The sequence below is a fragment of the Salvelinus fontinalis genome, chromosome 42 (genome assembly GCF_029448725.1).
Source record: "Salvelinus fontinalis isolate EN_2023a chromosome 42, ASM2944872v1, whole genome shotgun sequence".
NCBI lineage: Eukaryota > Metazoa > Chordata > Actinopteri > Salmoniformes > Salmonidae > Salvelinus > Salvelinus fontinalis.
Genome location: NC_074706.1, coordinates 16,930,742 through 16,947,350, shown reverse-complemented (window position 1 = coordinate 16,947,350; position 16,609 = coordinate 16,930,742). Strand labels below are relative to the sequence as shown.

The following is a 16,609-nucleotide window of genomic DNA, read 5'->3' as shown; positions in this document are numbered from 1 at the left end:
GTCTTACCCATCTTGGAGTTGATGGCGAAAAATCCTTGCGGGTTGCCACTGGTGATCTTGTAGGAGAGCTTGTCGCCGGCCCGGGCGTCCGGGTCCACCGCCTCGATCTGGATGATGGACACGTCCTTGGGCGAGTTCTCCGCAACCGACGGGTAGTACACAGGCTCAGAGGTCTGCGGCGCATTGTCGTTGACGTCCTGGACCTCCACGTAGACCTCCACGAAGGCCGAGAGGGGCACCACGCCACCGTCCGTCGCGTACACAGTCAGCCAGTAGTGCGGGGTGGTCTCGTGGTCCAGGAGTTCCTGGGTTCTGATGACCCCTGGGAGAAAGAAAGCGAGAATAATTAGTTCTTAGGGCTCTTTTATTATGAAAGATAAATAAATATAATTTACCATAGGGATAGCCCCCTTTTTTTCAATTTTCGCCCAAATTACATACCCAAATCTAACTGCCTGTAGCTCAGGCCCTGAAGCAAGAATATGGATATTCTTGGTACCATTTAAAAAGAAACACTTTGAAGTGTGTGGAAATGTGAATGTAGGAGAATATAACACAATAGATCTGGTGGAAGAAAATACAAAGAGAAAACCAACCAGTGTTTTTTTACCACCATCTTTGAAATGCAAGAGAAAGGTCACTGTTATAGCCGTCACTCTGGTTATAATTCCGATAGTGTCCACAAGATGGCAGCAGTGTATGTGCAACGTTTCAGATGGATAACTTGAAGAATGACTGACCTACAAGACTTTTAGTGTGACGTCCCTAGAGTCATTTGGGCAAATCGTGAAGGAAACATTCACATTCATATTCCATTTTTCTGCAAGAATATCATCAAATCTGTATACTTGGACTTTGATTCAACTTTCCAAGTATTAGTAGCCCTATTATAAGTTGAACAGTTGCAAAACAACCAGTTTCCTTAACTTCATAACTCTGAATATCCTTATAATTTTTGTCCAAAATGAAAAGGCATGCTGTCGTACAAGGTTATTACCAACACTTAACGACATATACATGGTTTCTGGATACTCCCGTAAAGCCCATCTAGCTAGCTTTGTTTGACCCCGATTGGTGCTTATTTGAGAAAGATACAGCCGTTCAAGTGATGGCCGCCCGAGTCATCGGCGTGCCATGAAGGCGTAGCTCTCTGATCAAATATGGTGTCCTATAGGATATACTACACCCCTAGTGAACTAGTGAAGTCTTGTTACCTTCTAGGGTCTCTGAGGAATAGAAACGAACGTTATTTGACTCATTGAAACAACGTTTAGGGTGAGATTTTCACAGATTCCTTTCTTTGCAAATTGAACGAGTGGAAATGCAAAATTGATCGTGTGTGCTTATTGGACCTTTTTAGGATATGAAAAATTATTTTATTTAACAAAACAACATTTCATGTTATCTCTGGGACCCTTTGGATGATAAATCAGAGCAAGATTTCAAAATGTAAGTACACATTTCACCTTCAGAGGTGCATTTATCAAACCTATCGCGTTGAAAAAAGTGTTTTGTTGTTAGGAGCTCTCCTCAAACAATAGCATGGCATTTTGTCGCAGTAATAGCTACTCTAAATTGGACAGTGCAGTTATGTTAACAAGAATTTAAGTTTTCAGCCGATATAAGGCACTTCTATGTACCGACGTGTTGTTTCTCTAAAATCTGCAATCTTGACAAAACACGCTGCATGATTTACAACTGTCCCATTGACGGAACGCCGATCCTTATGAAGATTTATGTAAGAGAAATTCATATAATTGTTTTATATGGAAAACCCTTTCACTCGCAGCTTTTTAGATGGAAATTGTCTTCGTCCATACATATAAAAACAATAAGGCCATCACTCAAAAAGTAGTTCAAAGAGCATTCAGCATTCTGCTATGGGGATCACACACAAACGCTTAGGAAAAATAGATTTTTCAGTATGTAGATAGCACTTGAAAGAGAACAAAGAAAAAAAGAAAGGAAAGATAGGGAGAAAGAGAAACTCATTCAGTGCCATTTTAATCATGGGTAGGTGTCGGTGCACAGCAGTGGGGGGAATATGGTAGGATAGAAGGTTGGTATTGACATCAGCCCCTGCTGTCTGTTTCTACATGACAGGCCTGGTGTTTTACAGCAGGCCATATGCCATGACGGGCCTATAGCTTTCAGCTGAACAAACAGAGGAGCTTTCAAAGACCTGTTAGGACTAACATTTCACAACAATACCCCCCCCCCCCGATGACTGAAAGGAGATCAGTGGTGGAACCATCAAAACGGCACACTAGAAAGCAGTCTAGTCAGCAATCCTTCTCTGGATGGGTGCACAGTTGTTTCCCTCGGGGATTACCCAATGTTTATGATGTGGTTTCTCATGCACATTTTATTTGGGGCTTTAAATATATATCTGATCATTATGCAGGCTTGTGTTGTGTCATGTCAGGGCTAAAGCAATAGGAAATGACTCAGTTGTTAAGCAGACAATCTCTAGAAAATCTCTTTCCACACGATTTAAGTAAACATTAACATTTTAGAAAAAGGTCACAATGACCTGTTATCGAAAGCAATAAAAAAGTGAGATCATTGGCCCGGCCCACCGCCGACGATAATAAATGATAATAAAGCCAGGGCGTGGGCCTGGTTCCCGTGTATAGGCAAGCGGTAATCGCATACTGCTGTGCACTAGATATGGCAGAGAGTCTATAACACTGTCCTAGTGTGCCATATACCGAAGAATGATTAGACACTGCTCCATGGCACCTCTCCTACTTTTCCTACGGCCTGCCTTTCAAAAACCTTTGTTGCTCCCTGTAACTCAATCACTTGCACTGCAGGTCTGTAACCGAGAGAGAAGCCTAACTTTCGCCTCAGGGGGGAATAGAAAGATTCCGGAAAAAGAGAGAACTCAAAAACACCTGTCACTGACATTTCACTTTTCAGAGGTTTCAGAGTTTTTATTCACCTCAGATTTACTGTATCTTATGTCTGAGTCTGAGGTGCTTTTTGTCATTACTCATCATTACTGCTAGCCAGGGATAGCGGTTAGCTTGAGGCGTGTAATAAGGCAGGGAGGCAGTGCGGCAAAGGGGGAAATGGATAGCACTGTAACACTCCATAACACTTCCTACAGCCATGTGACGGTATAACCTGACAGAAAATACTCACACCCCTTGACTTATTCCACATTTTGTTGTCTTACAGCCTGAATTTAAAATTGATTACATTTTTTTTAAATGTCACCTACACATCATGTCAAAGTGGAATTATGTATTTTGAAATTTCTACAATCTAATAACAAATTTAAAGCTGCAATGTAGTGAGTTAGTACGTTTTCCAATTTCTCAAAAAGAAAGGCACCTATATTGGTAGATGGGTAAAACAAATGCAGATGCTGAATATCCCTTTGAGCATTGTGAAGTTATTAATTACACTTTGGATGGCGTATCAATACACCCAGTCACTACAAATATACAGAGGTCCTTCCTAACTCAGTTGCCGGAGAGGAAGGATACCACTCAGGGATTTCACCATGAGGCCAATGGTGACTTTAACACAGTTACAGAGTTGAATGGCTGTGATAGGAGAAGCCTGAGGATGGATCAACATTGTAGTTACAAAACTGTAGTTACAACATTTGTAGAAACATTTATGGAATCACTACTGTAAGTCGCTCTGGACCAAAATGCCAAAATGTAGTTACTCCAATATACTAACCGAATTGTCTAGGGGAAAAGAAGGAAAAACATGCATCCTGTTTGCAAGAAGGCACTAAAGTAATACTGCAAAAATACTGCCCTCTCCATATTTTCAAGCATAGTGGTAGTTGCATCATGTTATGGTATTAGGCTTGGACGGTATACCGTACATTTTAATATTTGTAGTTACTTTTTAAGTAAATACCTGCAGTCAACTTGTGCAATAGGTTAGGAGATAAAGCAGATGGCGTTTTTCATTTAATCTGTCACATTATTTTTCATTATGAAGCTTACCGTTGTTCCCCAGAGCAGTTGAACCGGTCGCGTGTTTGGTTGTAAATAGCACAACGGGTGAAAGTGGGAGCGGCTGAGACCAGCTGTGTATTGACAGGGATCGCGTTTTATTTTGAAAGTAACCAGTCTTTTTTGGGCTTCAAAAGAGTGATCAGCGACGTGCAGCTATGGTTCTCCTTCACAGAAAATACATTAGTGCAACACGTTCGGCAGGAAATAGCTTCCTTTTCATCAGATGACAACAGAAGTGCAACAACAAGTAAATGAGCTAACAATGAAAAAGCAAAGTCTTTTTTGCAAAAAAAAACTATGCATGGCCATCATATTTCAAATGTTTATCATAGAATAAATGCAACCAGCTACATTTCCTAATGTTTCGCTTAAAGTTAATATTGCATTTTACCTGAGAAAAGTAGGCTGGCTACACTGAGAAAAGTAGTTACACATCAGTCAGAGCGCTGTCGTTTGATAGAATGCTCATTCGTGAATTCTCATCCGAGTGGAAAAGTGCAACTGAAGCACAACATTTGTTTGATGCTGAGCAAAAATTACAATAAGAAGCATTTTAGATCTGCATTTACAAAATTTTGCAATATTTCTTATGCGTTTTACTTATTTTTTTAAATGCGAAAAACAAAACAATTCGGAGACAGGTCGATCCCTAAGTTTAACTTGCTAGTTATCTAAGTAAGTGGCTGAATTAATAAGGTCACGGGGCATCATATTGTGTTAGCTTTCTGCCGTGTTTGAGAAGCCAAAGCCCTTTGAATGAGTTATCTGTACAGCTACCACTGCAGCTTGATTTCCTTGCGTTTTTTCTCCTCTCCGTTCTAGGCCCACCTGCTCCTCCCCCATCTTCTCCAAGCAGAGCAGGCAGGCCTGTTGCCCTAGCGACTCCCAGACTCCATGGTCTTTTTTCAGTTTTTTGGCGCCAGTAATATGGATACCGCCCAACCCTAACGGATATGCTTGTAACCGTTTTCACACGATAAAAAATGTACGGAATGGAGCAAAGCACAGACAAAATCCTAGAGGAAAACCTGGTTCATTCTGCTTTCAACCAGACACTAGGAGACAAATTCACCTTTCAACAGGACAATAACCTAAAACACAAGGCCAAATCTACACTGGAGTTGCTTACCAAGAAGACAGTGAATGTTCCTGAGTGGCCGAGTTACAGTTTTGACTTAAATCTACCTGAACATTTAAAGCAAGACCTGAAAATGGTTGTCTAGTAATGACCAACAACCAATTTGACAGAGCTTGAAGAATTGTTGAAAGAATAATGGACAAATGTTTCACAATCCAGGTGTGGAAAGCTCTTAAAGAGACTTACCCAGAAAGAGTCACTTAAAGAGACTTATCCAGAAAGAATCACAGCTGTAATCGCTGCCAAAGGTGCTTCTACAAAGTATTGACTCAGATTACTTAAATTAGATATTTTTGTACTTTATTTTACTACCTTTGCAAACATTTCTAAAAACCTGTTTTCACTTTGTCATTATGGGGTATTGTGTGTAGATGGGTGAGAAAAATATACACTGCTCAAAAAAATAAAGGGAACACTTAAACAACACAATGTAACTCCAAGTCAATCACACTTCTGTGAAATCAAACTGTCCACTTAGGAAGCAACACTGATTAACAATAAATTTCACATGCTGTTGTGCAAATGGAATAGACAAAAGGTGGAAATTATAGGCAATTAGTAAGACACCCCCAAAAAAGGAATGGTTCTGCAGGTGGTGACCACAGACCACTTCTCAGTTCCTATGCTTCCTGGCTGATGTTTTGGCCACTTTTGAATGCTGGCGGTGCTTTCACTCTAGTGGTAGCATGAGACGGAGTCTACAACCCACACAAGTGGCTCAGGTAGTGCAGTTCATCCAGGATGGCACATCAATGCGAGCTGTGGCAAAAAGGTTTGCTGTGTCTGTCAGCGTAGTGTCCAGAGCATGGAGGCGCTACCAGGAGACAGGCCAGTACATCAGGAGACGTGGAGGAGGCCGTAGGAGGGCAACAACCCAGCAGCAGGACCGCTACCTCCGCCTTTGTGCAAGGAGGTGCACTGCCAGAGCCCTGCAAAATGACCTCCAGCAGGCCACAAATGTGATTATATAACGAAGTAAACAGATTACAAAAAATATATATATTGCCAAACAGAAAGTAGTCAAAATGTGCAAGTGTGAGTTTTTTCTCACGGAAGCACTGTCGACTACTCACTGCACTCGTTGAGATAGCTTCTGGGAGGAACAGATGTGCGGGGATTTGCAAATGTGAAGCACGAATAAGAAACGTGAGTGCTAATCTGACTGCTAGCGTCCTGCGAGAGCATCGGGAAAGAGTATGAGTGAGTGTGTGAGAGGTGGAGAGAGAGAGAGAGAGAGAGAGAGAGAGAGAGAGAGAGAGAGAGAGAGAGAGAGAGAGAGAGAGAGGGTGGAGACTGGGAAAAGGAGTGAGGATGAGATGGAGAGAGCGGTTGAGTGGGTGAAAGAAAATGGAGTGAGAGACTAAGATAGAGGGGAGAGTGTGTGCGCGTGTGTGTGTGTGTGTGTGTGTGTGTGTGTGTGTGTGTTGTACTTTTCCGTGTAAGGATGAGAATGTGTGCTAATCAGACTAAGTGTGTGTGATAGAAGGTGAAAGAGAACAGGTAGAGCGAGAGGGATGAGACATTTGTTGTGCCCGTGCAAAGACGACGCCCCTGCTTGAGTGCTCATCCGTTTGACTGGGTGACACTGTCATAACAGAACCATTCCACTCAGGAGTGTCAGGCTTTTAAGCAGCCCGCTGCCAACCCTAAAGCCATTGGCATGGAGAAGAATACTTTATATTAGTGCAGTTCTGCACTGCAACAGGTGGCTAACAACAAGACTACATCGTCATAGAGGACCTTGACCCAAACTCACCCCTTACAGGAAACGTAAACAAACTGTGGTAGATGAGGTCAATTTGTACGATAGCATTGTAATGGTCGACCAGCAGAAGTAAGAAAGTCCCAATCTTTTTTTTTTATAGTTTTTTTCATCTACTTTTCATTCAAACATGAATGCGTGACTGGCTTTAAATAAACCTACCAGAAGACGAAGCATCTATCGAAACATATCAAATCAATGGTTGGCTGGATAATTACTCACAGAGTGTATAAATGATGAATCAGAAGGATTTAGCCACCACACCCATACCATTTCATTCCATTTGCTCATGAGTGTCAGGCTTTTAGCAGCCCACTACCAGCCCTTAAGCCATCAGTAAAGAGAAGATGGCTTTATATTACTGAAGTTCTGCTACCGCAATTATCACTGAATTATAACGGTGAATTATTGTAAAGCACAGAACACCGAAAGTGTTATCACAGTGAATCATTGTAATGTTTGTTTATGTTTCAATTCATCCCGGAAAGGATCGGTTGCCAATTAACGATGTGACACGAAAATAAAATGTCATTCATTCATTCTAGTGGTGACTAACAACAAGAATACAGAGTCATAGAGGACCTTGACCCTTAAAAACTGTGGTAGGTAAGGCCAACATGTACGATAGCAATGTAATGGTTGACTGGCGGAAGTAAGAAAGCCCAAATCTTGTATCTTTTTTATAGTTTGATGAGGCTCTGACGCCAAGAATATGAAGTTCAATTCAAAGAGAAAACCATTTCAATTAAACTATTGCTGAACACAATGACAATTTCAGTTGACATCTACTTTTTATTCAAACATGAATGCGTGACTGGCTTTAAATAGACCTACTAGAAGACAAAGCATCTATCGAAACAATAGTTGGCTGTATAAATGTGAATAAATGATGAATCTGAGGTGTTTTAGCCATCGCACCTATACTTCTAGGCTAGTCAAATGAGGAAGTTGCAAAATGTGCCCTTGAGGCAATAAAAACAGTTCACAAAGCCTAGGCAACCTACCCAGCCAGACTTACTCTCTCTCCTTTCTTTCCCTCTTCTTTGCATACCTTACGGCTACACCTTCCACAGCCACCTAGCACAGCAGTTAGGCTACACAATAAAAAGAGCTAACGGCTAACGCTGTTCCTACAATTCTGCCATCTCATATAGGCGTGTGAACAGCAAAGGGTGTTCATTTCAATCAGTCTCCGGAACAGGTCCACCGTGACATTTACTCAATAGCTAGTTACAGCGGGGAGGCTGGAAGAAGTCCGCTGCTTAACACATAGGCGCTGAGTGTTGTTTTGACAAAATGGTGAAATAACATGGTTGTGCTACGAGGCGCCGAGGAAAATGGCAGAGGAGGTCTGGAGGTCTGAGGACAGAAAACATTTAAGTGGATTGGATAAGTCCAGCTGATCCAGGGAAAAACAAAAATGTACCACACAGTGCGGGTAGTAACAGCGGAACTATACTATGATGTTCCCCATTTAGTTCAGAGGATGAGGTGTACTCAGTATTTCTGGCATGTATAGGGCCACGGTCCCTGTCATGAAAGGGGGTAATTAGTGGGCGGGGGGCTAAATTGGGGAGAGACAAACTCTTTTCCCCAGAAGGCCTTGTAACTACAATGGCGCCGCCACAAATGGAGGGGATTGCACATGTCATGGATATCAAAAGCTGGCAATTGAAACAAATTAGAGCGCCAAAAAGATTAGCAGTTGTCAAAAAAGGATTAGGATTTGCAAAATCTTGTTTATCCCCCATGCTTATTTTCATATGGTAGCACGCTGTCTACTTCAGAAACTGAGTCAATATCACATTTTTTCTGGCATTGAAAACGTTGTAATGAGGAATTAGGCTGCAGTCAACTTTACACAGCCCAGAGAAAAACTAGTTTCACAGTTTTTCTATTGTCGACAAAGATATCTACAGAAGTCGAGATGGTCTTCCGATGACCTTCACAACAAGAGGCTGTACAGGAATAATTTACGCGCTTCGGAGACCACGAGAGAACTAAAAACGTGTCTTCTCAAGACCGAGAGATCAGCTCTTTCGGCTTACGCCAGCACTCCCTTGGTCGGCACTTGAAAAAGTCAGACGTCTGCTTTGAACTACCTCTTGGTAATTCTGCTCTCCTTTCCCCTCGCATTCCTCAGCCTTCTTAGGACTCCTGCCTCACATGTCTACATAAACTTTCTCAACCCCCCCCCCTCTTCTCTTTCCACCGGCCCTGGCGAAATGCTTCAAATTCCTCCACCACGTAGAGCCCTGGGTGTATTAGAAATAGAGTCCTGAGCTAAGCTTCCCATGCCCCCGCAACTTAAATCAAATCGTATCTTTGGTTCCAAGAGTTCTCAGAAGCTAAGCCCTCCACTTCCAACATTTTTCAGTCCATACTGTAAGTATTAATTCCTGAAACTTTTGAAAAATTCACAAGGCTATGAAGTGCAGCCAAAGGAGGAAAAACTCCACCTCATGGGATGACCACATAGCCTACAGGGCTCGCTGTCGCACTCATCGTCTTTATTACTTTATAGAATGGTGGATATTTCTGAATACTGCAGACAGCTCGAGTTACACACGGTAACACATTGGCTAAAGGCTTAGAATCACCATGCAAAAGAGGACTTAGCAGGCTATTGAAGTGGCAAAGACCATATCGGGGTCATTGACCAAATATGGTGGTGCTTTGAAGAGTGACCAGCATTCAGGGGGTATTCAGTACGTTAGTGTAGATCCGGGAAAACCATCATCCAAACAGCTGCATGATGAGTTCACACAGAGTCTCTCAACACAAAAGTGCATGTCTCTCTGCTTGCCGTGTGATTACCGCACGGCAAGCGGTGCCGGAGCACCAAACCAAACCAACAGCTTCTACCCCCAAACCATAAGACTGCTGAATAGTTATTAATAAAATGGCTACCTGGACTATTTACACCGACCCATTATATATTTTTTGCACTGACTCTATGTACACTCACTGGACTACCTACACACTCATGCATACTACACCGACTCCGACACACATGCTTACAAACACAAAACATACCACGTGCATATTGACGACACACGCACACACCAACACACTCACACTTTCACACACACTGCTGCTCCTCTGTTTATTATCTAACCTGATTGCCTAGTCACTTTCACCCCTACCTACATGTCCCTATTACCTCAATCACCTGAACTTCTTCATACCCCAGCACACTAACTCGGTACCGGTACTCCTTGTATAAAGCCTCATTATTGTTATTTTATTGTGTTACTAATTCCTTTTTTTAGCTAATTTCCATACTTTTTAACTCTGCATTGTTAGGAAAGGGCTCGTAAGTAAGCATTTAACAGTAAAGTTTCCACTTGCTGTATTCGGCGCACGTGACAAAACAAAATGCAATTTGATCTCTCTTTGACCCGATGATCCTCTGAGTTGTGCCCCCACCAACCACTTCCGCTTCGCGCATCATTGTGCATTTTGTATACAATCGCCACCCGAGGCATAAAACAGCGCTATAAACAGCTGGGCTTAAGGAAAACGGTACCTTAAAACTTTAGACAAACTGAATCATTTCAGACAACTTAACAATGTGTGCTTCACTCTACATACTGACCTAATCGTATAGTCTTAAAAGGAGAGGGCACTAACTAAAACTGCATTAGCAGACCAGTGGCACATTCATATTTTAAAGCGGCATGGATATTCAAAACTATAGCTTCATGACACTGTGTAATAAATAAGAATCATATTCTAGATTCTCTGGCCCGAGGAAAGAAATGAAAGAATGGCTGCATTCATCTGGAGTGAGGGGAATAGGGGAGAATGTACAAGATAGACAGTGAAAGAGAGAGAGTCTTTAATGAACAAAAGGGGAGTGATGCAATGAGAACATGCCTGATGGGATTTTTCTCTTTTTTTCAGGCAGAATTTAGCCCATTAATTCCAGTTGAGGAAGCCTATTGGAACATGCCCAGGCAGTTTCCATTGTCACCAGAGCGCAGTGTTATTTCGAAAGCCTCAGAGCGGGCCTGTGAGCTGGGCACCTGGTTTAATATCACGTTATAAATTTAAGACCTGTTACCTCCCGGCCCACTGGTGCCATGCCCCGTTCCTCTGACAATAGTGGGCGCGACCGTCTGTCTTCCCCTTATCGCAAAATGTTTATGAAGCCCCCTGAGATAGTTGCCCACTGACACCGACTGTACTCAATGCGCTGCGGTAAATGGTCCCTGTGGAAAGGTCTTTTTTTGAAGACAGATAAGGCGCTTTGAAATATAAGCCAGCTCTCATTTTCCAAGAGGCTGTCGTGCTGACATTTACAAAGGTTGATTATTTTTTCATTCAATTATTATTGTCTTCAGAGATTAGAGTGGTATTTGATCTTGCAACCTTTCGATTACTGACCCGATGCTCTAACCACTAGGCTACCTGCCGCCCCCTATATACCGACTATTTGGGGGCGGCAGGTAGCCTCGTGGTTAGAGCGTCGGGCCAGTAACCGAAAGGTTGCTAGTTCGAATTCCGAGCTGACAAGGTAAAAATTTGTCGTTCTGCCCCTGAACAAGGCAGTTAACCCACTGTTCCCCGGTAGGCCGTCATTGTAAATAAGCATTTGTTCTTAACTTCTTATGGCTGCAGGGGCGGTATTGAGTAGCTTGGATGAAAGGTGCACAGAGGTGCCCAGAGTAAACGGCCTGCTCCTCAGTCATAGTTGCTAATATATGCATATTATTAGTAGTATTGGATAGAAAACACTCTAAAGTTTCTAAAACTGTTTGAATTATGTCTGTGAGTATAACGGAACTCATATGGCAGGCAAAAACCTGAGACAAAAATCCAAACAGGAAGTGGGAATTCTGAGGTTGGTCGATTTCCAACCAAGATCCTATTGAAATCACAGCGAGATATGGATGAGTTTGCACTTCCACTAGATGTCAACCTTGTCTGATGCCTCTACTGTGAAGGGGGGCCGAATGAGAGGGGAATTAGTCAGGTCTGCCATGACCTGACCATGCTTTGACCATGCGCGTTCAAATGAGAGGGAGCTCTGTTCCATCGCTCATCTGAAGTCAATGTAATTCTCCGGTTGGAACGTTATTCAAGATTTATTTGAACAACATTCTAAAGATTGATTCAATACATCGTTTGAGAAGTTTCTACTGACTGTTCCGGAACTTTTGGACATTTTGTCAGCTTTTAGTGAACGCGCTTCCTGACGTTGGATTTGTTTACCAAACACGCTACAAAAATAGCTATTTGGACATAAATGATGGACATTACCGAACAAAACAAACATTTCTTGTGGAAGTGGGAGTCCTGGGAGTGCATTCCGACGAAGATCAGCAAAGGTAAGTGAAGATTTATAATGCTTTTTATGAGTTTTGTTGACTGCACAATTTGGCGGGTAACTGTATGGCTTGCTTTTGTGCCTGGACGCTGTTTTCAGATTATTGAATATTGTGTTTTGCCGTAAAGCTTTTTGAAATCTGACACAGCGGTTGCATTAACGAACAAGTGTATCTTTAATTCTATGTAAAACATGTATCTTTCATCAAAGTTTATGATGAGTATTTCTGTTATTTGACGTGGCTCTCTGCAATTTCTCCGGATATTTTTGAGGCATTTCTGAACATGGCGCCAATGTAGACTGAGGTTTTTGGATATAAATATGAACTTAAATCGAAATTAGACATATATGTATTGTGTAACATGAAGTCCTATGAGTGTCATCTGATGAAGGTCATCAAAGGTTAGTGATTAATTTGATCTCTATTTGTGCTTTTTGTGACTCCTCTCGTTGCCTGGAAAAATGGCTGAATTTTTCTGTGAGTTGGTGGTGACCTAACATAATTGTTTGTGGTGCTTTCGTTGAAAAGCCTATTTGAAATCGGACACGTTGGTGGGATTAACAACAAGATTACCTTTAAAATGGTATAAGATACATGTATGTTTGAGGAATTTTAATTATGAGATTTCTGTTGTTTGAATTTGGCGCCCTGCACTTTCACTGGCTGTTGGCATATCGATCCCGTTAACGGGATTGCAGCCATAAGAAGTTTTAACTGATTTTCCTTGTTAAATAAAGGTAAAAAAAGAATATATATATAAATAAGAGGCATTACAGTTGTTGAGAGGTATGACAGGAATGTTGGGACAGTATTGGAGTTGAAATGCATGTTTGGGCAGCATTTTCTATCCCAAGCTTTCCAACCCTAAGAGGCAACCATGGCACCTAGGCCTAAATACGTCACTTCTCCATCTGTATAAAACGGGACTTGAACCCAGTGCCATTAAGCTGCTGTCTCTGGTCATGCTACCGTAATTCTGATGTTTCCTGTCTTTGGTCTCTACATTGGCAGCTTAACAGGGAAAATGACGGATGGGGAATTCGAAAGGAGCATCTTCATCTCTCGCTGTTTGATTTTAAGTGGCTGTCTCTCAACACATGAAACCTCAAGACTCGTTACGCCAAGTACCATTTCACTTTGACATTCAGTCAGTTACGCTTTGATAGCCAATGCATAGTATAGAGAAAATAAACAGCCAGCTAAGCCTCTGTCGGTTACCCCCTTCACTGCGGTAAACTCCATTTTGATTGGGGCAATGATCGGAAAAAAACGACTTCACATTCAGGTGAACATGCCACAGGGAACTGCAGGTATTTTCAAAGTAACATGGGAACACACGCCAAGATAGAGAACTGAACAACAAAATGGTTTCTTGGCCCAAGTTTCAGCATTCTAATTATCTCAGTAAACCTCACTAAAATGTATTTGATGCTTTTCTTTCCCGTCAAATGTGTGACAAACATGTAGTTACTGCAGTCTTGTATGTGTCTGCAGAATCTCTGTGCAACCATTACTTTAAATGTTCAGTAGTTTACATGAAAAGAAAATCTCACCAATCATTATTAGCCGTTTGTCTCAATTGACTAGATTAGCATGACAAGAGTTCATTCGCAATCGAGCATGCCATCTGCACGTGGCACCTTTACAGGTTTCAAAAAAATACTTAATGGGCTGAGAGAAGCAACAAATGAAAGTGTGCTTTTCATTTAGCACCCTACAATCAACTTCTGCCCGCTGCACATTCCTGGTCCCGTCGCCCCAGCAACGGTGCTCAAGCAAAGACCATTACAAGTCATGTGGCTCTTTTCAGTGTGCTGAAGAAGTCACACTTCTGGCTTCAGCTTCTGCGTATAGAATCAAAAAAATAGAAGGGACCGGGCACGGGTGCTTGGGTTCAATCAATCTCCCATGACGCTTTGGTTGTGCAGACACGGCTATCGCCTCCCACTATCGCCCCCCCACCCCACTCACCCTGGGATAGTGAAGGCAGCCAAACATGAAAAGACAAAACCATTCGGCACATACCTCCCTTATCTGGCATCACTGAGGGTCGGCCCTACCTTGCTCTCGACAGGAAGGGCAATGGGGGGACAATTTGGGGAAGAGAGGGGGAGAAAGGCCCAATTTGAAGAGGGGAAAACACAAGCTCACAGAACTTTGCCATTACACATCAAACTATTTCATTTGCTTCCACAAAGAGCTCTTTCAGCACACCGGCTGCCTCCAACTTGAAGCGAAAGGGCAACGCATACATTATCCAATGAGCAAAAGGGCAATGCATACATTATCCAATGAGCAAAGGGCAATGCATACATTATCCAACGAGCATCTGGACGGAAGAGGCGATTCACTGGGGCTGTTTGAGACTCCTTCCCTTTTTCCTACATAAATGCAAACACACCGCATGAAGGCCTACACATTTCTTCACCTTTACTACTAGTATATTTTAAGCCTGGAGACTTTCATCAATATGCATTTTCACCTCTTTTTTCCATGCTCTTCTTCCTCCAGTTAAGTGAATCAGTGCACATTGAATTATCACATCTTGGTTGTTCTCCATAGTTCACAAAGTAGGCTAACGAACTTAAAAGACATGCCTTCAATAGTTCTGTCAAAACAGCATCAAAACTAGCAGTTCCTGGAGAAGAAACACAATGAGAGAGAGTCTGGTCGAACTAGCTCTTAACGTCAAAGGCTGAAATAGGAGTTCTAACAGAAAGACATGCTTAATTGATCACAGAGGACCCTTCCCCGACCTCATAAACGGCAGTCAATCCTTTAGTGCAAGCACCAAGTCTAATTGATCTACTTGGAGAACTGTCTGCATCGACAACAACGTACCAGTAGGGGACATACAGGGCCTAGGCCTATAGCTTACCTCACCATTAATCAAGCACAGCCCATGACAAACAACATCATCCACCCTTCCCTCTTCCCTAAGCAACAACAGCTGCATTACTGGCTTTTTTTTTATAGGAACGTCGGTGAAAGCATTTATAGTGCGCTGCTGAGTGAAGACCATTAAGAGTCGATCTCAATTTAGATGCACAGAGAGAATGGAACGTCCAGTGGCTTTGTCCCAAAATGAATACCACTCACCAGCTCGGCAACCCCACAACAACAACTTCTACTAGTGATGAGGGGGGGGTGTATTATCATTTTTTAAAGATACACATAGCATCGACAATATCGCAATATAGTTTTGAGCTAGGTGGCTGTACCTGCACCAAAATAATTGCACCAGTATTTTTCCTTCATAGCTTGTTCTCCATCTTTTTAAATAGGGAGACATTTTGTGTTTAGCACTTTTATTTCTATGCCTGATCAAAACTTGTTTCTTCATGGCGCTCTATTGCCCCTCTGCAGCAGACATATTGTGAGTAATATGTTTGGAACATCGAATCGCAATATATATATATACAGTAGAATCATGAGAAATACAATAAACACTGTATTGGCACCTAAGTATTGTGATAATATCTTATGTTGAGGTCCCTGGCAATTCCCAGCCCTAACTTCTACGCCCAACCACAACCACCCTCTCACTTGAAGCCTCAACTAGCCTACTTTATAAAATAAGTCCATCTTGTTGTTCTTCTCTCTGTATCGCGACCTCAAGCTCCAGCTGTTTGTTCCTTTTTCCAACTGAAGGTTTATTAAATCAAGGAACTAGATTCCATGCCTGGCCCTGGGAACATCAATCAGGTTAGCGGGCATACCTAGCTGGCCTTAAGTGTGTCAGGCCCCCATTAGCTCGATAACCCCAACAGCAGTGTCTGAGCACACGAGGCCAGAATTAGCCTGGACAGCACACAACATCTCACCAGGGCTCCACATAGCCCCCAGCTCTAAACATGTTTGTGTGATGTGCAGACGTAAATACAAGGGCCAGAGATCCAGATGGGCCAGACGTTTGGCGGATAACGCCGTCTACAGTCGGACAATAAGAACTGGATAGGGGAGGAACATGTTGATTCCTATCTTAGAAGTAACAACTTTCTGGGTTTTGCTAATCTTATCTTGGCCTACAAATGGCTGAATTACTGCTGTTAGCAAAGACAAACTGTAAGAGCTGTCGCTTTCCTCATCCTCGGAAGAGGTGAGGAGAGAAGGAGCTTCAGACCAATATGCGGAGTCAGGGAAATATGCCATCTTTTTTATTAATAACGACAACTGATGACAGGAAAACAAACACTATAACAAACTACAAAATAAGAAAACGACGTACACGCAACCTGAACATAAACTTACATGGACAAACGTAAACTCACGAACAGGAACGGACATCGAAACATACGAACAGCCAAACAGCTCCAAAAGTGAATACATCGAACACAACGAAGACATCACAGGAGACAATCACCCACAAACACACAGTGATAATGCCCTACCT

The 16,609-nt window shown here is 42.4% G+C and overlaps 1 protein-coding gene across 11 annotated transcripts in view; it reads right to left on the bottom strand.

Annotated features, from left to right (window-relative positions):
* LOC129840915 (protocadherin Fat 1-like) overlaps positions 1-16,609 on the bottom strand; it is a 105,804-nt gene that overhangs the window by 76,960 nt on the left and 12,235 nt on the right. For all 11 annotated transcript variants that reach the window (XR_008757258.1, XM_055908938.1, XM_055908947.1 and 8 more), the window contains exon 3: positions 8-322. Coding sequence is in view for 10 of the 11 variants with exons in the window: in XM_055908938.1 (XP_055764913.1) it covers positions 8-322 (315 nt within the window). In the remaining variant the exon portion in view is untranslated. The remainder of the gene's footprint in view (positions 1-7; positions 323-16,609) is intronic.